Source organism: Vitis riparia, chromosome 5 (genome assembly GCF_004353265.1).
Source record: "Vitis riparia cultivar Riparia Gloire de Montpellier isolate 1030 chromosome 5, EGFV_Vit.rip_1.0, whole genome shotgun sequence".
Classification (NCBI taxonomy): Eukaryota; Viridiplantae; Streptophyta; class Magnoliopsida; order Vitales; family Vitaceae; genus Vitis; species Vitis riparia.
This window is the reverse complement of record NC_048435.1, coordinates 18,542,587-18,561,660: the sequence shown is the minus strand read 5'-3', so window position 1 is coordinate 18,561,660 and position 19,074 is coordinate 18,542,587. Positions and strand designations below refer to the sequence as shown.

General features: G+C 34.8%; 1 protein-coding gene and 2 long non-coding RNA genes across 3 annotated transcripts; all 3 read right to left on the bottom strand.

Moving 5' to 3' along the window:
• Positions 1-10,853: 10,853 nt before the first annotated feature.
• Positions 10,854-12,266, bottom strand: LOC117914044. The gene is made up of 3 exons (XR_004651215.1): positions 11,723-12,266; positions 11,522-11,638; positions 10,854-11,424 (listed from the first exon to the last, which is right to left on the bottom strand). It is a non-coding gene; the product is annotated as an uncharacterized LOC117914044 (long non-coding RNA).
• Positions 12,267-12,276: 10 nt separating this feature from the next.
• On the bottom strand, positions 12,277-13,055 carry LOC117914045. The gene is made up of 3 exons (XR_004651217.1): positions 12,793-13,055; positions 12,543-12,615; positions 12,277-12,445 (listed from the first exon to the last, which is right to left on the bottom strand). It is a non-coding gene; the product is annotated as an uncharacterized LOC117914045 (long non-coding RNA).
• A 1,547-nt stretch (positions 13,056-14,602) lies between these two features.
• LOC117915240 (putative disease resistance protein At3g14460) lies at positions 14,603-16,650 on the bottom strand. Its single transcript, XM_034830799.1, has 4 exons — positions 16,005-16,650; positions 15,585-15,944; positions 15,313-15,467; positions 14,603-14,914 (listed from the first exon to the last, which is right to left on the bottom strand). The coding sequence occupies exons 1-4, from the start codon at positions 16,648-16,650 to the stop codon at positions 14,603-14,605; spliced, it is 1,473 nt and encodes a 490-aa protein (XP_034686690.1).
• Between the last annotated feature and the right edge of the window lie 2,424 nt (positions 16,651-19,074).

Here is a 19,074-nt window from a genome sequence, read left to right as displayed (position 1 = left end):
AGAAAAATTAATTTTAATAGAACCGGCCAGTTTACCGGTTGGACCGCCGGTTCAAGCGGTCCTACCCCGGTTCAATACCATTCCGGTCTAATTGGTCGAACCGGATCGGAACTGTGACTGGTCAACGGTCGAATCAGCCAATCCGATCCAATTTTAAAAACCATGCATATTAAACTTAAAATGATAATATATAATAAATAATTAATATAACAAATTAAATAAAAACAAAATATATAATGGACAAAAATGAAAATATTATCCCACAAATAATAATGATTTCAAATATTAATTATAATAAGACATTTTATAAATTAAGGTTTAAATTTAAAATTTCCATTTTATTATTTAGAAGTTTATGATATAAGATTTTTTATATTAATAATAAACAAAAGATTTATTTATTTTGTAAATTCTATCACATGTAAAAGTAAAAATATCATTGTAATACTATTTTACTTTTTACATTATTCTTCTTTTGATTTTTATTTTAAATTTATCATATCAAAATCACAATAAGTGATGGTGCTTTTATCAGTTTTCTTATGATTTTAAATTGATTGTGGATCTAACTTTTTTTTGGTTAAAATCTTTAAATTTTAATTAAAATAAAATATAAAAGAAAATATATTTTTCAAAAAAAATTGTATTTAACATTTTATGTTAATTTCATAAAAAATAGGTATATCCTTAAAAAAAAAATAGGTTTATTAATGCTTAGGAGAACCGGAAAAACTATTATACTTATCATGGTGTATATATTCCTTTAGAACCCTCGATAAGTACTTGGAGGTCTTTGTCCACCCCAAAAAGAACTTTGGGATCCTAGGTATATCCATTCTTAGAGGAACCAAGACCTCTATTTTCATTTTCATGGTTCATATATTCCTTTGGGGACCCTTGAGAAGGAATTAGAAGTTATTCCTCACCTTAAAATGGACATTGGAACCCAAGGTACATCCTAAAGACAATTTGGTACATGATTTACAAAAATTGGTACATATTTCATAAAATTTGGCATATCCTTAAAACAATTTTGTACATCCAATCCATGAGCTACCAAGACCTCTATATTATTACCCATAGTTTGTTTATTTCTTTAGGAATCTTTAGGAAGTAATTAGAGATCGTTCCCTACTCTGAAACGAACTTTGGAACCCTAGGTACATCCTTAAGGAAATTTGGTACATCGTTAAAAAATTTTGGTACATCAAATCCTCGGGTTATCGAGACCCCTAACTATATTCCCATAGTCCATATTATCCTTTGAGGACCCTTAGGTAGTGATTGAAGGTCATTCCCCACATCAGAATGAACTTTGACACTTTTGATACATCTTTTACAAAATTTGGTACATCCCTAAAAATATTTGGTACATATTTAAGCTATTGAAACCTCTATCTTATTACCCATGGTCCGTTTATTCCTTTAGGGATCTTTGGGAAGTGATTGGAGATCGTTCCCTACTTTGAAATGGACTTGGGAACCTTAGGTACATCATTGTGAAAATTTGATACATCCAATCCTTGAGCTAACAGGACACTTATCTCAATTTCCATAGTTCATTTCTTCCTTTGGAGACCCTCGGGAAGTTATTGAAGGTCATTCCCCACCTCCTAACAGACTTTGGCAACATTGGTACATTTTTTACAAATTTTGGTACATCATTTATAAAATTTGGTACATCCTTCACAAAATTTGGTACATCATGTACCAAATTTTGTGAATGATATACCAAGGGTTCCAAAGTGCATTCTGAGGAGGGAATCGACCCTCAATCATTTCTTTATAGGTTCTAAAATGAAATCATATACCATCCATGTTCATATGGGAGGCTCAGAAACAATAGGATCGGATGTACCAAATTTAACGAAGGATATACCAAATTTTGTGAAGGATGTACCAAGCATTTCAAAGTGTGTTTCAAGGTGAGGATCCACCCCCAATCACTTCCTTATGGGTTCCAAAATGAAATCATGGATCATCTATGTTCATATGAGGGTCCCGGAAACAATAGGATCGGATGTACCAAATTTAATGAAGGATGCACCAAATTTTGTGAAGGATGTACCAAGGGTTCCAAACTGCGTTCCAAGGTGGGGATTGACCCCTAATCACTTCCTTATGGGTTCTAAAATGAAATCATGGACCATCCATGTTCAGATGGGGGACCTGGAAGCAATAGGATTGGATGTACCAAAATTAATGAAAGATGTATCAAATTTTGTGAGTGATGTACCAAATTTTGTGAAGGATGTACCAAAGTTTGTGAATGATGTACCAAATTTTGTGAATGATGTACCAAGGGTTCTAAACTGTGTTGTATGGTGGGGATTGGTCCCCAATCACTTCCTTATGGTTTCCAAAATGAAATCATGGACCATCCATGTTCAGATGGGGGTCTTGAAAGTAATAGGATCGGATGTACCAAATTTAATGAAGGATGTACCAAGAGTTCCAAAGTGAGTTCCGAGGTAGGGATCGGCCCCTAATCACTTCGTTATGACTTCCAAAATGAAATCATGAACCATCCATGTTCATATGGGAGACCCGAAAACAATAGAATCAGATGTATCAAATTTAATGAAAGATGTACCAAATTTCGTGAATGATGTACCAAGCATTCCAAAGTGTGTTCCGATGCTAGAATCGACCCCCAATCACTTCCTTATAGGTTCCAAAATGAAATCATGGACCATCCATGTTCAAATGGGGGTCCCGAAAATAATAAGATCGGATTTACCAAATTTTGTGAAGGATGTATCAAGGGTTCCAAAGTGCGTTCCGAGGTAGGGATCAGCCCCCAATCACTTCCTTGTGGGTTCCAAAATGAAATCATGGACCATCCATGTTCAAAAGGGGGACCCAGAAGCAATAGGATCGAATGTACCAAATTTAATGAAGGATGTACCAAAATTTGTGAAGGATGTATCAAATTTTGTGAAGGATGTACCAAAGGTTCCAAAGTGCGTTCTGAGGTGGGGATTGACCCCCAATCACTTCCTTATGGGTTCCAAAAGATAGGCATGACTCTCTGTCAGAGGCATGCCTTTAGGATGACTACATTTGAGGTGTGGATTGGGTAGAAAGGCAAATGGAGGTATGTTGATAGCTTGAAAGGTTGACCCTTGACGTTCATATGAAATAAGCGATGGAATGATTCCTTGTTGATTTAAAACCATAGATTTTTTTGAAAGATTTTTTTTAAAAAAAATATTTATCATTTTTATAATTTTTTAATTGTTCATTTTTAATTTTTTTTTAATTTTAAATCTATATTATCATTTTATTTTATATTATCTTTTTATTTTTAACTACTTTTTTTATTTAGCTCATTACAAGAAACTAGCTAGTATATTTTGTTTCATTCACATAAATTTCAATTTGCATTATAAAATGGTACCAGTTGAATCTCTATCCAAAAATTTGGTACATCTAATCCTTGAGCTACCAGGACCCCTATCTTATTACTCATGGTCCGTTAATTCCTTTAAGGATCTTTGGAAAGTGATTGGAGGTTGTTCCCTACTCTGAAATAGACTTTGGAACCCTAGGTACTTTCTTAAGAAAATTTAATACATCCAATCCTTGAGCTAACGGGACACCTAACTTCCTTCCCATGGTTCATTTATTTCTTTGGACAACCTTAGAAAGTGATTGGAGGTTGTTCCCCACTTTAGAATGGACTTTGACCCCTTTGGTACTTCCTTTACAAAATTTGGTATATCCAATCCCTGGACTATCAAAACCTCTATCTTATTACCCATGGTTTGTTTATTCCTTTAGGGATCTTTGAGAAGTGATTGGAGATCGTTCCCTACTTCGAAACAAACTTTGGAACCCTAGGTACATTCTTGAGAAAATTTGATACATCCAATCCTTGAGCTAACGTGACACACCTATTTCCCTTTTTATGGTTCATTTATTCCTTTGAAGTCCCTCGGGAAGTGATTGGAGGTCGTTCCCCACCTTAGAACGGACTTTGGTAACCTTGGTACATCATTTACAAAATTTGGTACATCATTCACAAAATTTGGTACATTCTTAAAAAAAATTGGTACATCCAATTCTTGAGCTACCGGGACCCCTATCTTATTACCCATGGTCCGTTCATTCCTTTAGGGATCTATGGAAAGTGATTGGAGGTCATTCCTTACTTCGAAATAGACTTTGGAACCCTAGGTTTCGATAGCTCAAGGATGGGATGTACCAAATTTTTTTAAGGATGTACCAAATTTTGTGAAAGATGTACCAAATTTTATAAAAGATGTACCAAATTTTGTAAATGATGTACCAAGTGGTCCAAATTCCATTTCGAAGTGGGGAACGACCTCCAATCATTTCTTAAGGCTATCTAAAGGAATAAATGGACCATGGGAAGGAAGATAGGTGTTCTGTTAGCTCAATGATTGGAGATATCAAATTTTCTTAAGGATGTACCTAGGATTCCAAAGTCTGTTTCAAAGTAGGGAACAACCTCCAATCACTTTCCAAAGATCCTTAAAAGAATAAACAGACCATGGTTAATAAGATAGAGGTCCCGGTAGCTCAAGGATTGGATGTACCAATTTTTTTTAAGGATGTACCACATTTTGTGAAAGATGTATCAAATTTTGTAAAAGATGTACCAAATTTTGTGAAAGATGTAACAATTTTGTAATTGACATACCAAGGTTGCCAAAGTCCATTCCGAGGTGGGGAACAACCTCCAATCACTTCACAAGGGTCTCCAAAGGAAGAAATGGACCATGGGAAGAGAGATAGGTGTCCCGTTAGCTCAAGGATTGGATGTATCAAATTTTCTCAAAGATGTACCTAGGGTTTCAAAGTCCGTTTCGGAGTAGGGAACAACCTTCAATCACTTCCCAAAGACCCCTAAAGGAATAAATGGACCATGGGTAATAAGATAGAGGTTTCGATAGTTCAAGGATTGTATGTACCAAATATTTTTAAGAATGTACCAAATTTTGTGAAGAATGTACCAAATTTTGTAAATGATGTATCAAATTTTGTAAAGGATGTGCCAAGAGTGCCAAAGTTCATTTTGAGGTGGAGAATGACCTTCAATCACTACCTGAGGGTCCTTAAATGATAATATGGACCATGAGAAGATATATAGGGGTCTCTATAACCTGAGGATTGGATGTACTAAAATTTCTTAACGATGTACCAAATTTCCTTAAGGATGTACCTATGGTTCCAAAGTTTGTTTCGGAGTAGGGAATGACCTCTAATTACTTCCTCAAGATCCATAAAGAAATAAACAAATCATGGGTAATAATATAGAGGTCCAGGTAGCTCATGGATTGGATGTACAAAATTGTTTTAAGGATGTGCCAATTTTTATGAAATATATACCAAATTTTGTAAAGGATGTACCAAATTGTCTTTAGGATGTACCTTGGGTTCCAATGTCCATTCCAGGGTGGGAAACAATCTCCAATTTCTTCTTGAGGGTCCCCAAAGGAATATATGATCCATGAGAATGGAGATAGAGGTCTTGGTTCCTCTAAGAATGGATATACTTAGGGTTTCAAAGTTCCTTTTGGGGTGGGCGAGGACTTTTAATTTCTTATTGAGGGTCCTAAAGGAATTATACACCATGATAAGTATGATAGTGTTTCCGATTCCCCTAAGCATGAATTTACCTATTTCTTTTAAAGATGTACCTATTTTTTATGAAATTAATATAAAGGTTACATACATTTTTTTTATGAAAAATATATTTCCTTTTAGAACTCTCTGTTCTAAAACCCCAAGTTTTAGGGCTATAAGTTGCTTCTGTGGCTGGTTTGTTGTGATGGCCATTTCTGGTCCTAACCGACTTGCTATTGTTATCTGGGCACCTCAGAGAAAGCCTGCCATGGATTAGAGTCTGGGCCAGGGGGATTGTTAACCTTGCAATGGGCCTAGTAGCATTTTCTTAAGAAGCTGGGTGACAAAGAGTACCATAATTTGGACTAGTTTCAATGGAAATTCCTCTGTTTTTATATATCTTCAGCTTCAGCTTTTCCTTTTGCTTTTGACATGGCTGCAATTGATCCTGGAATCAAAAATCACTTCCACAAGTAGATATTTAACAGAGAAAGATCCAAATCTCTTCAATTGATTAATGTATAAATGAATTAATCAAAATTTTTAAGATAGTTGTAGGGAGATGAACCTTGTACCTCTGAGTTTCTTATTCATCTTTAACAAAGCAATGAGCATCAATTGTTGAGCACCCATGAATCTCCCTTCTTCCACAGCAAAACCCCTCCAAAATTTGAATAATCTATCATTTCTTTAGATTCCACTCAAAGTCAAAACAAGAAGAAAACATCATCAAAATTGAGACAGAAATAAGTGCATCAACCATCTCAAAGAGAGATTTATGCCTATTACTTACCTTTTGGATAGGTCAACTTGGTTAGTGCATACAATAGATCGGTTTTTCCATAGTCATAATTGAACTTTGTTTCTCATAAGAAATCTTCTATGCTCATCTTGATTACTTATATTGAAACACTGAAAGGAAGAAAAAAAACATAAAAAATGATGATTAGATGGGTTTGATGAATTTGGCACATGCAATTCCCTTTTTCTTGCATGAGAAAGGAAAGAGTAAAAAATAAAAATAAAATTTGAACTTAATAATTTTTAAAATTATCAATTATACAACTATTTTGGTTCTCATAAAATTTAAGGTAAAATAGGAAAAAAAATTGTAAACTTTTTCTCTTGTTTGATTGTTTATTGGAAAATTGAGAGAAAAACCTAAATCTATGAGGAATTTATTTAACACTTCAGGTTTTAGATGTCAAATCCATAATTTAGACTTGCTTACTTCCAATTAAACGAGTTTAATCAAACACATCAAATTGTCCATAAAATTATATAAAACAAAATTGAATAAAATATTGAATCATATATGTATATATGAAATTATAAATCTTATAATTTGGTATATTAGAGCAAGAAAAAACCAAAGCAATTTGAATTTCTTACTAATAAAACAGCTAACTAGAATACGCCTGAGAGTTGTTTTGTGCCCTGAATATAAGAAATAAACAGAGAACATGGAAAAAACCAATATGCATATATCCATGTTTTTACTTTATTTTTTTCTTCATTTTTGAACAGTTATAAATGGTTCATTTAATTTTTGCAAATTGCCTAATCAAAACAGAGCATGAAAATGTGTTCAATATTTGTTTCCAGTTAGACGCTTCAAGAACAAGAAACTCTTAAATCAAATAAATAGTACTAGCAAATGAATTGGAACATAAATACTTTTCTGAAGAAAATAAGTTCATGCATAGAAGAAACAGTTGAATGAGCTTAACTAAGGTAATACCTAAAGTCGGTTAAGGTAGTACCTAATGTATAGTCACCAAAATACTAAAGGCAAACCAATTGACCACACTAATTAATTACATAATGACGTGCTTTAAGGGTCACAAATGGAATAAGTAATATCCACAAATGAAGTTCCGAGACTTTAGATAGGTAGTACCCAAGTTTTACTTAGGTAGTACCTAAGGGTTGGTTAAGATAGTACCTAAGGCAAATTAAGGTAGTACGTTAGGGCTATTAAGGTAGTACCTTAGGGCTATTAAGGTAGTACCTAAGGTACAGTCACCAAAATACCAAAGTTGAACCAACTGATCACACTAATTAATTACAAAATGACATGTTTTAAATGTCACAAATGAAGTAAGTAATATCCACAAATGAAGTTTTGGGTACAATCACCAAAATACCAAAGTTGAACCAACTGATCACACTAATTAATTACAAAATGACATGTTTTAAATGTCACAAATGAAGTAAGTAATATCCACAAATGAAGTTTTGAGGCTTTACATAGGTAATACCTAAGTTTAACTAAGGTAGTACTTAAGGTAGATTAAGGTCGTACATAAGGGTTAATAAGGTAGTACCTAAGGTATAGTCACCGGTCGAGGTCCGATCGATGACCGATTGACCGGTTTGTCGGGACCCAATACTTTAAGAGTCTCATGTGCTTCATTTTATGCACCATTTTTTCTGGTTCTTTAATGGCTTCGCTGATTTAATGGTATAGGAGAGATGTTTGGTGTTATTTCTTGCTAATAGAGCTATCTTGGACACAGATTTGTGAGTCTAGGACACATTTGGAGGTTAGGGTTTCGATTTTTGGGTACCCACTCTCTCCACCCGAGCTCTATTTCGTTTTTCCCGGATTCTTTTGGATTCCCATGGCTCCTAGACGAGTCGAAAGACGCATTTTGACACCGTCTTGGAGTTTTGGATTTGGGTTTCTAAACTGAAATGAGAGATTTTGAGTTTTGGGGAGTAAAGAAAGATGAGAGAAAACTTCCAAATGAGAGAAGGTGATATGGAGGTTGAGATGATGTTGAGAATGTTGAGCTGGAGAAACAGAGGGGCAATTTGGGCATAAAAGATGGAGCTGACTCAGAGTGCACAAAAATGGTAAAACTTTTCATATTAAAAGCTGATTTTCATATTTCCCATTATTGGGTTTTAAAAATGCTATTATGTTGGGATGGGAAGCCCAAAACACAACTTTCCCAAAAAGAAAGAAAAGCAAAAAAGCCGATGCCAAACTTCGTTGTGTAGGGCGGGTGGAGCTTTCCAAAAAGAAAGAAAAAGCAACAAGAGTTTTGACCCAAAGTAGTACATTAAAAAAAAAAAAATCCAAAAAATAAACTTGTTTCCAAAATAATGCCCAATCTAGTGCGTTTGTGACACATAAGTTATCATGTTATAAATCGTAATTGGTGACTACGATTTTATTTTTCTAAAACGGTTAGAAACCGTAGTCACTAACCACGGTTTTAACTTTAAATTTAAAGTCGCAATTGGTGACTACGTTTTTGAATTCTTTTAAAAATGGTCAAAGCCGTAGTTACCAACTGCCGTTTAAACTTTAATTTTTTTTATATATAAAAAATCATGTTGTTTTACTTAAAATATTTAACTTTTATTTTTTTAAGTAAAAATATTATATTATTTTGATTTTAAGTAAAACTTGTCTCATCATTTAAAAAATAATAATACATGAAATTAAATAATTGATATTTGTAATTTGACATAAAAATATATATTTTTAATTTTATTAAAACAATTGGCACTATATTTAATATAAATATAATTAGTTAATTAAAATTAAATATAAATGAAATACAATAAATTATATTTATTTAAAATAAATAAATTATAAAAGTCTCTTTAGAAAAAAACAAATAATATAAATTATTATATTAATTAATAAATTATTATATATTATATGTAAGTGGTATATAATATCATATATATATATAAAAGTTTAATTTAAATTTAAAATTTATCATATTTTTATTTTAATATATAAATAAATTATTATCATATCGATATGATATTATGAACTTAAATTAAAATATGATAAATTTTAAACTTATATTGAATTTATATATATGTGATATTATATACCACTTACATACTTACGTACATATAGTATAAAAAAAAATTATTAATTAATATAATAATTTACATTATTTGTTTTCTTAATAGGCTTTCATAATTTATTATATTTTATTCATATTTAAATATAATTAACTAAATATATTTATATTAAATATAGTGCCTAGCTATTGTTTTAATAAAATTAAAAAATATATTTTTATATCAAATTAAAAATATCAATTATTTAATTTCATATATTATTATTTTTAAATAATGAAATAAATTTATTTAAAATCAAAATAATATAATATTTTTATTTAAAAAATTAAAGTTATATATATATATATATATATATATATATATATATATATATATATATATATATAAAGTTAAAGTCACAATTGATGATTATGACTTTAACAATTTAAAAAAAAAAATTATAACTATAATCACCAATTACGGCTTTAAACTTAAAGTTAAAATTGTGATTAATTATTACGGTTTCTTACCGTTTTAATAAAACTATAATTACCAATTATGATTTTATGATATCACAACTTATATGATTATATATTGGACATTATTTTGGAAGCAAGTTTATACTTTGAAATTTTTTTTTTCAATGTACTTGGTCATAACTCAAGCAACAAAGCATATTCCAGTTTATCCTCCTTTTTTTTTTCTTTTTTTTTTTTGTTGTTATTCTGAGGCTTGCCCCAATGCAATTTTTGGGTTCAGCAAAATCATTGCAAATCGTGTACCATGTTCATCAGCTTCAAAAATAATAATAATAAAAAAAGCACGGGCCATCACCATCACCAGACTGCACCACCGAGGCACCGATCAAAAGCAGGCTCAGAGAGAGTTGTCTTGTCCCTGCCATATGCGTGTACACGAGATTCAAAAAAATGGAAGTCCTATAGGAAACCACAGTGGGTCTTTTGATGGTCTCCTCCAGTCCTCCTCGGTCCCCACTTTTGTCCTCCCATATCCGCCAGATTCAAATAAATTAAAAAATAAAAAGCATAGAAACATTAAATTGAGTATAATTGTATTTACATTAAATGAATTAATTAGATTGAATTTATATTAAATTTGCATTAAACTAAAAGTGCAGAACGATGAAGAGGCAAGAAGTGACATGAAGAGGCTGGAGAGGTTTGTAATGGTGTCTCCTGCTGATCTGATCTTAAGACAACACAGGGGCTTATACCTCTTAAGCTCCACACCAGGGTTCAATCATCAATGTTTTCTTCAAACTATATAAAAAGGGAATAGAAATGGATCATTCTGCAACAATTTCTTAAGAAGCTGGGTAACAGAGAGTTAATGGAAACTCCCCAGTTTTTGTACATGATATCTTCAGCTTCAGCTTTTCCTTTTGCCTTTGACAAGAATCAAAACTCACATACACAACTAGAAAATGATACATATCTTCAAGTGATTAATGCATAGATGATTCATACTCATTGTAGAGAAAGTTTACACTGGAGAGAAACAAAATGACTTGACCATTGAGTACCACAATTTGGATTAGTTTCAATGAAAATTCCCCTGTTCTTGTGCATGATATCTTCAGCTTCAGCTTCTGCTTTTCCTTTTGCCTTTGACAAGAATCAAAACTCACACATACAAGTAGATATCTAACAGAAATGACAAGACCATAAATAACTATAACAGCAGTGTTGATGCTCCAAGATATCTGATGATGATCAAGAAGGTAGGCTATTTCAGAACTTGAAAAACCCCACCAACAGATACCATAATTGTAGAGCTCAACCCAGATGAGTAAATGAAATATCAAAATTTTTAGAGATAATCCTAGGGAGATGGAATGCCCTTCTACTCCGAGTTTCTTATTCTTCTTGAACAGAGCAATGAGCATCAACTATTCAGCACCCAGGAATCACCCCTTCCTCTGATTCCTCCACAGGCAAAACTCCACCACAAAATCAGAACAATCTATCCTTTCTTCAGATTCCACTTCCTTGGAAAAGTCACCTTCCCAATCAAGAAAATTAATTTGAGTAATGATATCAGAGTACCTTCGGATGATCAGCAAGTCAACAAATATCAATCAGCAAGGAAAAGGAAATACCTTTGGATATTTAGGAATGGAAAATTTGACAGAGCCCAGCTGGCACCTGCGCTGCACAGAAAGGCTTGAGCTTATGATTATTCCATGGCCCAGGCTTTAGACAGTTCTCAATTTATTCTGTAATAAGATTAAAAGCATCAATGAAACGCTAAAAGTTTATAAAAGCCCTCCTAAAGACAAAGAATTGGTAAGAGAGCTCACCCAGGGCCTGGTAAAACAACACTGTTGAATGAAACCGCCATTCAATTGTCCAACTAATGCATTTAGATATAGTAGATAAGACATGGAAAAAGAAATGTTAGCAACTGACAAACAATTCCCAATCTCCATGTTTGCAATATGTTGAAAACAACAGCAAAAAAGAAAATGCTAAAAACAGTTCAATAACTCATTTGGCTAATAATTTTCTAAAAGCGGTTTGCATAAGACCTGGATGAGGAATCAACCCCTCTACCTCACACCACTTTAATACCAAAGATTCGGACTCAGAACTCAAAACCCCGCTAAGTTAGTACTCTCATGGAAGCAATTGAATTCAACCAAATTCAAGAAGAAAGCTTCTTATTATAATGAGACCACAAAATTAGTTGATCCCCTGCAAACTAAAAATGTGGGTCTTGACAGATGACTAGGAAGGCATGCAGGTAACAAACACAAATGAAATATGCTAAAAAAAAAGTTTATCAGTGAAACTAAAATACATGGAAAAACAAGCAAGAGGAACTAAAAACGGAGGCATGTGGAAAAGTGTACATTTGTAACCCAACGATTAGTCCATGGAAATCGGGGAAACATATTCAAAACCCCAAGTTTCAGGGCCAGAACTTGCATCTGTGGCTAGTCTGTTGTGATGATCATTTTTGGTCCTAAGAGACTTGATATTGTTGTCCCTCAAAATGGGCTGGTGTTGTTTGGGCTCAAGACCTAAGAAAAGCCAAAAGCAAGAAGAAAGCAATATCAAAATTGGAGCAGAAACAAATGCATCAACTGCCTAACAAAGTGATTCATGTATATCACTTACTTTCTGAAGAGGTCCACTTGGTTAGCGTGCAATAGACCAGCCTTTTTTGGCATGGACTCCCGATCAGTGCAAGCTGCTGAACCAAAAGAGAGTTCAAACAACTAAAAAATTTGACTAATTCTAAATGATCTCATATCTAAAAATACATTGGCATAAGAATATTGTTGTTTAGTTCACATGTTTTTCCATAGTCATATTCGAACTTTGTTTCTCATAAGAAATCTTCAATACTCATCCTTTCCCAAATTACCTGCTGTATATTGGTGGAGTACCACGTCCATTAAAATAGCACACGGTTGATCACTATTTCTGGAATGTGAGCTATATAACGCCATTCTTCCCCTTTCTCAAATTGACACCGTTGTTCTAGTAAAGGACACCCGTTGACATGCAGATAAGAGAGGGAGTCTGGAAGTCTCTCTTTTGTCAAGTATTTGAGCTTGCGACAGCTTCTGATCTCTAATGCTTTAAGAGAGGTGAGGTGTTGAAGACCCTCTTCTGTCAAGGATTGGAGCATTGGCCAATCCTCGATTTGGAATTGTTTGAGAGAGATGAGGTGTGGAAGACTCGAGGAGTCTTGCAGTCTCTGTTTTGTTAAGTATTGGAGCTTAGGGCACTTGGAGATGTGCAATCTTTTAAGAGAGGTGAGGTGTTGAAGGCTCACTTCTGTCAAGGATTGGAGCCTTGGGCATTTATCAATTCGTAATTCTTTGAGAGCGATAAGGTGTTGAAGAACCGACCCTGTCGAGAACTAGAGCTCTGGGCAGTTTATGATCTTTAATTCTAAAAGAGAGGTAAGTCGCTGAAGCCCCCTGCTATCAAAAGACTTGAGATTTGGAAGATTCCAGATTGAAAGATTAGTCAGAGAAGAGGGCAGCAGACACTCCTTGGGAAATAATTCCATGTCTTCACATCCACCTTTCATTCCTAAAAATGTAAGAAAGTCAGCCTTTGCAAACCCCACTCCACCTGCGGCGTGAGTTTGTTACAGCTTTGAAATTGAAGTTAACGTAGGTTGGAAGGCAAACCCTCTCTCTGAAACAGCAATTCTGGACAATCCCATAAACCCAGCTCCTGTATATATGAGTGCGTGTGTGCCAACGACCTGAGCTTGGAGCAACTAGAGATCCAACAAGACTTCAAGTTGAGAGCAAGCAATTCGATAGTTTCAAGATTAGGGCAATTCCATAGATGCAAGGAACATAAAGACGTGGGATCTCCCTCTGAAATTGAAATGGAGAGCTTCTCAAGCCCCTCAAGATCATCGATTGTGAAATCAGTCAACTTTGGGAAGATGCCTAATGAGAAGGACAATGAGAAAGAATCGTCGATAACACCACCATCGATGCTTAGCCTCTCAAGGACTGGGAGATGGCATCTGAACAACTTAGGTAGAAGAAGGTCCACTTTGGTACAGTTAGAGATTGATAGTGATTTCAATGTAGCTGGTAAACCAACTTTGTTCAGAGATCTAGAGAAACAACAATAATAGATTTTCAGATAATGTATGTTGGTTTGCAAGATTTCCTCCTCTAGTAGAGACTCCATAGAATCACATTTTATAATTGAGAGCTGGTGTGGTGCCACTGGAAGTTGCCTCCACTAAGATACGTCTGAAATTTCAATTTCTGAAGTTTGAAGAGTTGTGAAGTCACAAGCTGGGATTTACAACTGCAATTTACCAAAATCCACCATCCTCAATTCACGAATAGCAGGAACAGTGAGTGAAGCCATAAGCAGCCGCGGATATTCAACAATTACAAGTTCCTCCAATGAAGGAAGTTGTTCTGGTAATTTCCCAGTGAGTTTGGGACACTCCTGTATAAAAAGCTTTTGGAGACGAGAGAATTCTCCACAACATAACCATTTCTCCCAATTCAACATATCCTCAAATGATAGTGTTTCGAGGGATTGAAAGGAAGCATTCCCATGAAACTCACTACCCACACACTCTACTTCATTCATTCCTGAGATCTGTAGATATTTAAGATGGGTTAGCTACCCAAGTAGTGGCAGTGTTGAGCAATTGCCACAACCCCGAAGCTCAAGGGACAAGAGATTCAAGAGTACTGAAGAATCTCCAAGCCAATTTGGAATCTTGCACCAGGATAGTTTGTGATGGAGAGTTGTTTTAAATTTGGATGAGGTTGTAAACTGTTGAGTATATCATCAGTTGTAGCATCATGTTGTGTAATACTACCATTTGTAACCCAACCAGATTCCCAATTCAAGATTAACTCATCAAGATAACTCTTATCCTTCATATTAGCCTGTAATGCATCATTAACACTCACGACGTTCTTCATGTTTGAAATATAAAGTGCTCCTCGAATCTCTGAAAGCTCCCTTAATTCTCCGATTCTTAATCCACTCTTTTGGCCCACAATAAAATAAGTCAACCTCTATAAACTTTTTAATCGACCAATACCATGATTGGACATTTCTTTCAATGAATCACATCCAAAAATATCAAGATGACACAAATTAATCAATTTCCCCATCCTTGAAGGCAATTCATTAAGACATGAACAACTTCTTAATATCATTGTTTGTAAATTGCACAAACAGCATACTGATTCAGGTAATTTTTGGATCATTGTGAAAGATAGATCCAAGTAACGCAAATGTTTTAAATTACCTATCAATTTAGGCAAATCAGTTATGTTATAGCCACGTAATGACAACACGCTAGACACCGCATTTTTGGCAATATATCTTGCAAAACTCTTTTACTCAAAATATACCAAGGCTTGTATTGTGATGGTTTTACCTCTAAGAATGTGCGAAGAGATTTAGCTTTGGTAATAGCCTCAAACTTTTTAAATGTAACCAGTCGGTCATAATCACTTTTAAAGTACAAAAAGTGACGAGTCTTCTCATATACTTTTGGTACCCTATCATCATCTTCTTCTTGAGCACAAAAAACTTCAGACACATATTGAGCCAATGCATGTATTAGATCATGCATTACAAAGTATGATTTTTTTTTAATAGATTTTTGGAGAAATGACTTTGCCAAAAGCTCATCAAAATATGACTCACCTATCTCTTCCATTCTTCTTTTGTCGCCTTGCTGTGGATGTAAAAGGCCTTCTGCCATCCATAATAAAATCAGCTTCTCTTTGTCGAATTCATGGTTCCGGGGAAAAATTGAACAATATGCAAAACAATGCTTTAGAGGTAGAGAAAGATGATGATAGCTCAATCTCAAAGATGGAAGAATTTCAGGACCACTCGGCAGATGCCATATGTCACTGTCGAAGACATCCTCCCATTCCCTTTTTTCGACCTTAGAGCGCAAGAGACAACCGAGTGCTTTTACAGCCAAAGGCAATCCTTGGCGCTTGTCCACAATCTGTCTACCTATGGGTTCAAGCTCAAGGAATGCGTTGGAGTCTCTGTCTTGAAATGCAAGCTTTTCAAACAGCCTCTAACAATGTTGAGGGCTTAATTCTCCCAGACGATGAGTGCGGACTGCACGCATGGTTGTTGCAACAGATTGATCACGACTGGTCACGATAATCTTGCTTCCCTGTGCTGCAGCGAGGAGTGGAGTTCGTAGACTATTCCAACCTTCAAGATCGCTAAGCTCCATATAACCTTCATCACGAGGCTTCAAATTCCAGATGTCATCGAGAACAAGCATAAATTTCTTGTTACCAAGTTGGTCTTTAAGTTCAAGCTGAAGCTTATTTAGGTTGTCAGAGTCAGTTTTAGAACCAATTTCCTCAAGAATTGTTTTGGTGACCTTGATAAGAAGAAACTCAGTGGAAACACAGACCCATGCTTTCAAGTGGAAGTGTTCCTTCACTCCCTCATTGTTATAGAGAAGCCGAGCAAGCGTGGTCTTGCCGCTGCCGCCCATGCCCACTATGGACATCACCTCCATTTTTTCGCCTGTTGTATTGTCAGAAAGCAACCACTTCACCGTCTCCTTCTGAATTTCATCCCTGCCGAGCACAATGGACTCATCCTCCAACGAAGTGGATATTGGTGATCTTGGTCTTGGTGACAGTTTCTCACCCCCACCTTCTGCCAGCACGAACCCAACTTTTTCTAGTGCAATTTTTTCTAGTAGAGCAATCATGCCCCTGACCCTGGACTCCATGCTTTGGATAGCAGTTGGAGCCTTAACACAAGCAGCGAACTTGTTCCATTTGTTGGAAATAAGTATAGAATGAGAAAAATTGACTCCAAATTCACCCACTTGAAATGGTATATTTGAGGAAACTTGTTATAAACCGAACAGGTTCATGACTATTCCAAACAGGTACGTGTCTATTCCGAATAGGTATATACCTATTCTAAACAGACACCAGGAAGACTATAAATAGACTTTCTACCCTTGCATTAAAAAAAAAAAAATGATATAGAATTAATTCCTGAATATTTCTCTCTCTCTTCTTTGCATCCTTTGTCAGTTCGAGTACAAAACACAAGTTGTGTTCGTGGTGTTCTACAGATTGAAGTGCTGCTTCTGTAGAACTGAAAATCCGTTCTATCTTGGGAGACATTTATTCACTACCTTGAGCACCAGAGAGGGAATAAAATTGTCTTAAGGAAACAGTGTTGTCACTGGGCTCGGATTCATAGAATTAAAGTAAGTTCTGTAATTTCATTTATTTTATTTACATACTTATTTAATGTTTACTTAAAGTATAAACTGTAAAAAGACTTTTGTTCTAACAATCTTAAGACAATTTTATTTTAACCTTTTTATTCAAAAGCAACAATAACAATAGAAGAGCACAACGTTCTCCAAATGGAAGTCACTCAATTAGTTGATTTTCATTAATAATAATCCAAATTGCAATGAAAAGCACTAGATTGCAGCAACACAATCCAAATTGCGAGATAAAACAAAGTGATTAACAAAAGGCCCCTTTTGTAAGATCTGGAAATCACATTTAGATATGTAACAAACACATGGCCGGAAAAAAAAAAAAAAACACTACTTAAACCCATCCACATATAGAAACCCTAGGTTTCCAGTAACCTTAAGGAACCAATCCCCAATATCAAACGCCGTGTTGCTGTTGTGGATGTAATTCCAAATCCAAGTTGGGGTCCTTCAATCCCAATTCCAAGTTCTCCAGGCAACCAAACGACGCCTGATACCTCAATTAGGTTTAGTACCATTTTCCTTCCTTTTTTCCGAACGGTTAACGGGGAATAGACCGACTGGAAAATAGAATCAGAAAACCCTATTGAAACGATATTGATTGAACAACAAAAACCCCAGATCTCGGATATTCGGAAACACCTTATTTCGATTGCAAATCGAAAAACATGGATTAGTAATCAAAACACAAAGCCATGTTAATAAAAAACTCCAGAAATCAGATCCAACACAATCGGAGAAATGAAAATCGAGATCTAAATGTAAAAGATAGAGATTACTGACTTTCTATTCATCTATTATTATTATTTTTTTTTTTAAATCAGAATTTTGTATTCTGAATTTTCTGCATTTCTGTTTTTGTAACAGAAATCAAATGGCATCTTCAAGCAATATTCCTACAATGAATTTGACTCATGGAGAAAAACCAGAGAAATTCAATGGGAATGAGTTCAAACGTTGGCAACAAAAGATGCTCTTCTACCTCACCACATTGAACTTGGCAAGGTTCCTTCATGAAGAATGTCCCATACTTGCAGAAGGAGAAACCAACAAGGAAAAGGTTGCTGCCGTGGATGCATGGAAGCATTCTGACTTCTTATGCAGAAATTATGTGCTTAATGGCTTAGACAATACACTTTACAATGTGTATTGTTCACTCAAGACAGCAAAGGAACTATGGGATTCACTTGACAAGAAATACAAAACCGAAGATGCTGGCATGAAGAAATTCATAGTCGGCAAATTTCTTGATTTCAAAATGATTGATTCCAAAACAGTTATAAGTCAAGTTCAAGAACTGCAAGTAATTCTTCATGAAATCCATTCTGAAGGAATGAGTCTTAGTGACTCATTTCAAGTGGCTGTTGTGATTGAAAAATTACCACCACTATGGAAGGACTTCAAGAATTATCTCAAGCACAAACGCAAAGAGATGAATCTTGAAGAATTAATTGTGAGGTTAAGGATTGAGGAGGACAATCGAAAAAATGAAAAGAAGGGAAATAATTCAATGGAGGCTAAAGCCAATGTTATTGAACAAGGACCAAAAACTAACAAGAAACGAAAGCATGGTGATCAAAATCAGAATCAAGGATCAAATGCGACGAAGAAATTCAAAGGCAAATGTTATAATTGTGGCAAAACTGGTCACAAGTCTAATGATTGCCGTAAGCCAAAGAAGGAAAAGAAACCCCAAGCTAATGTGACAGAATTTGATAAACTTTCAAATGATGTCTCTGAGATGAATCTTTCCGCTGTTGTATCCGAATGCAATATTGTAGGAAACACCAAGGAATGGTGGGTGGACACTGGGCTACTCGTCACATATGTTCCAACAAGTGGATGTTTTCAACTTACAAGCCCGTGGAGCAAAATGAAGAATTATTCATGGGTAACTCTTCTAGTTCCAAA

Bases quoted from the DNA above. Each gene is read 5' to 3' on its own strand.
- LOC117915240 (XM_034830799.1), bottom strand. From the start codon at position 16,650: ATGGAGTCCAGGGTCAGGGGCATGATTGCTCTACTAGAAAAAATTGCA. The intron at 15,945-16,004 runs GTCTGGGAGAAT...TTGCATTTCAAG, and splicing joins GCGTGCAGTCCGCACTCATC to ACAGAGACTCCAACGCATTC. The intron at 14,915-15,312 runs GTAAAACCATCA...GTGGGCCAAAAG, and splicing joins CTCTTCGCACATTCTTAGAG to AGTGGATTAAGAATCGGAGA.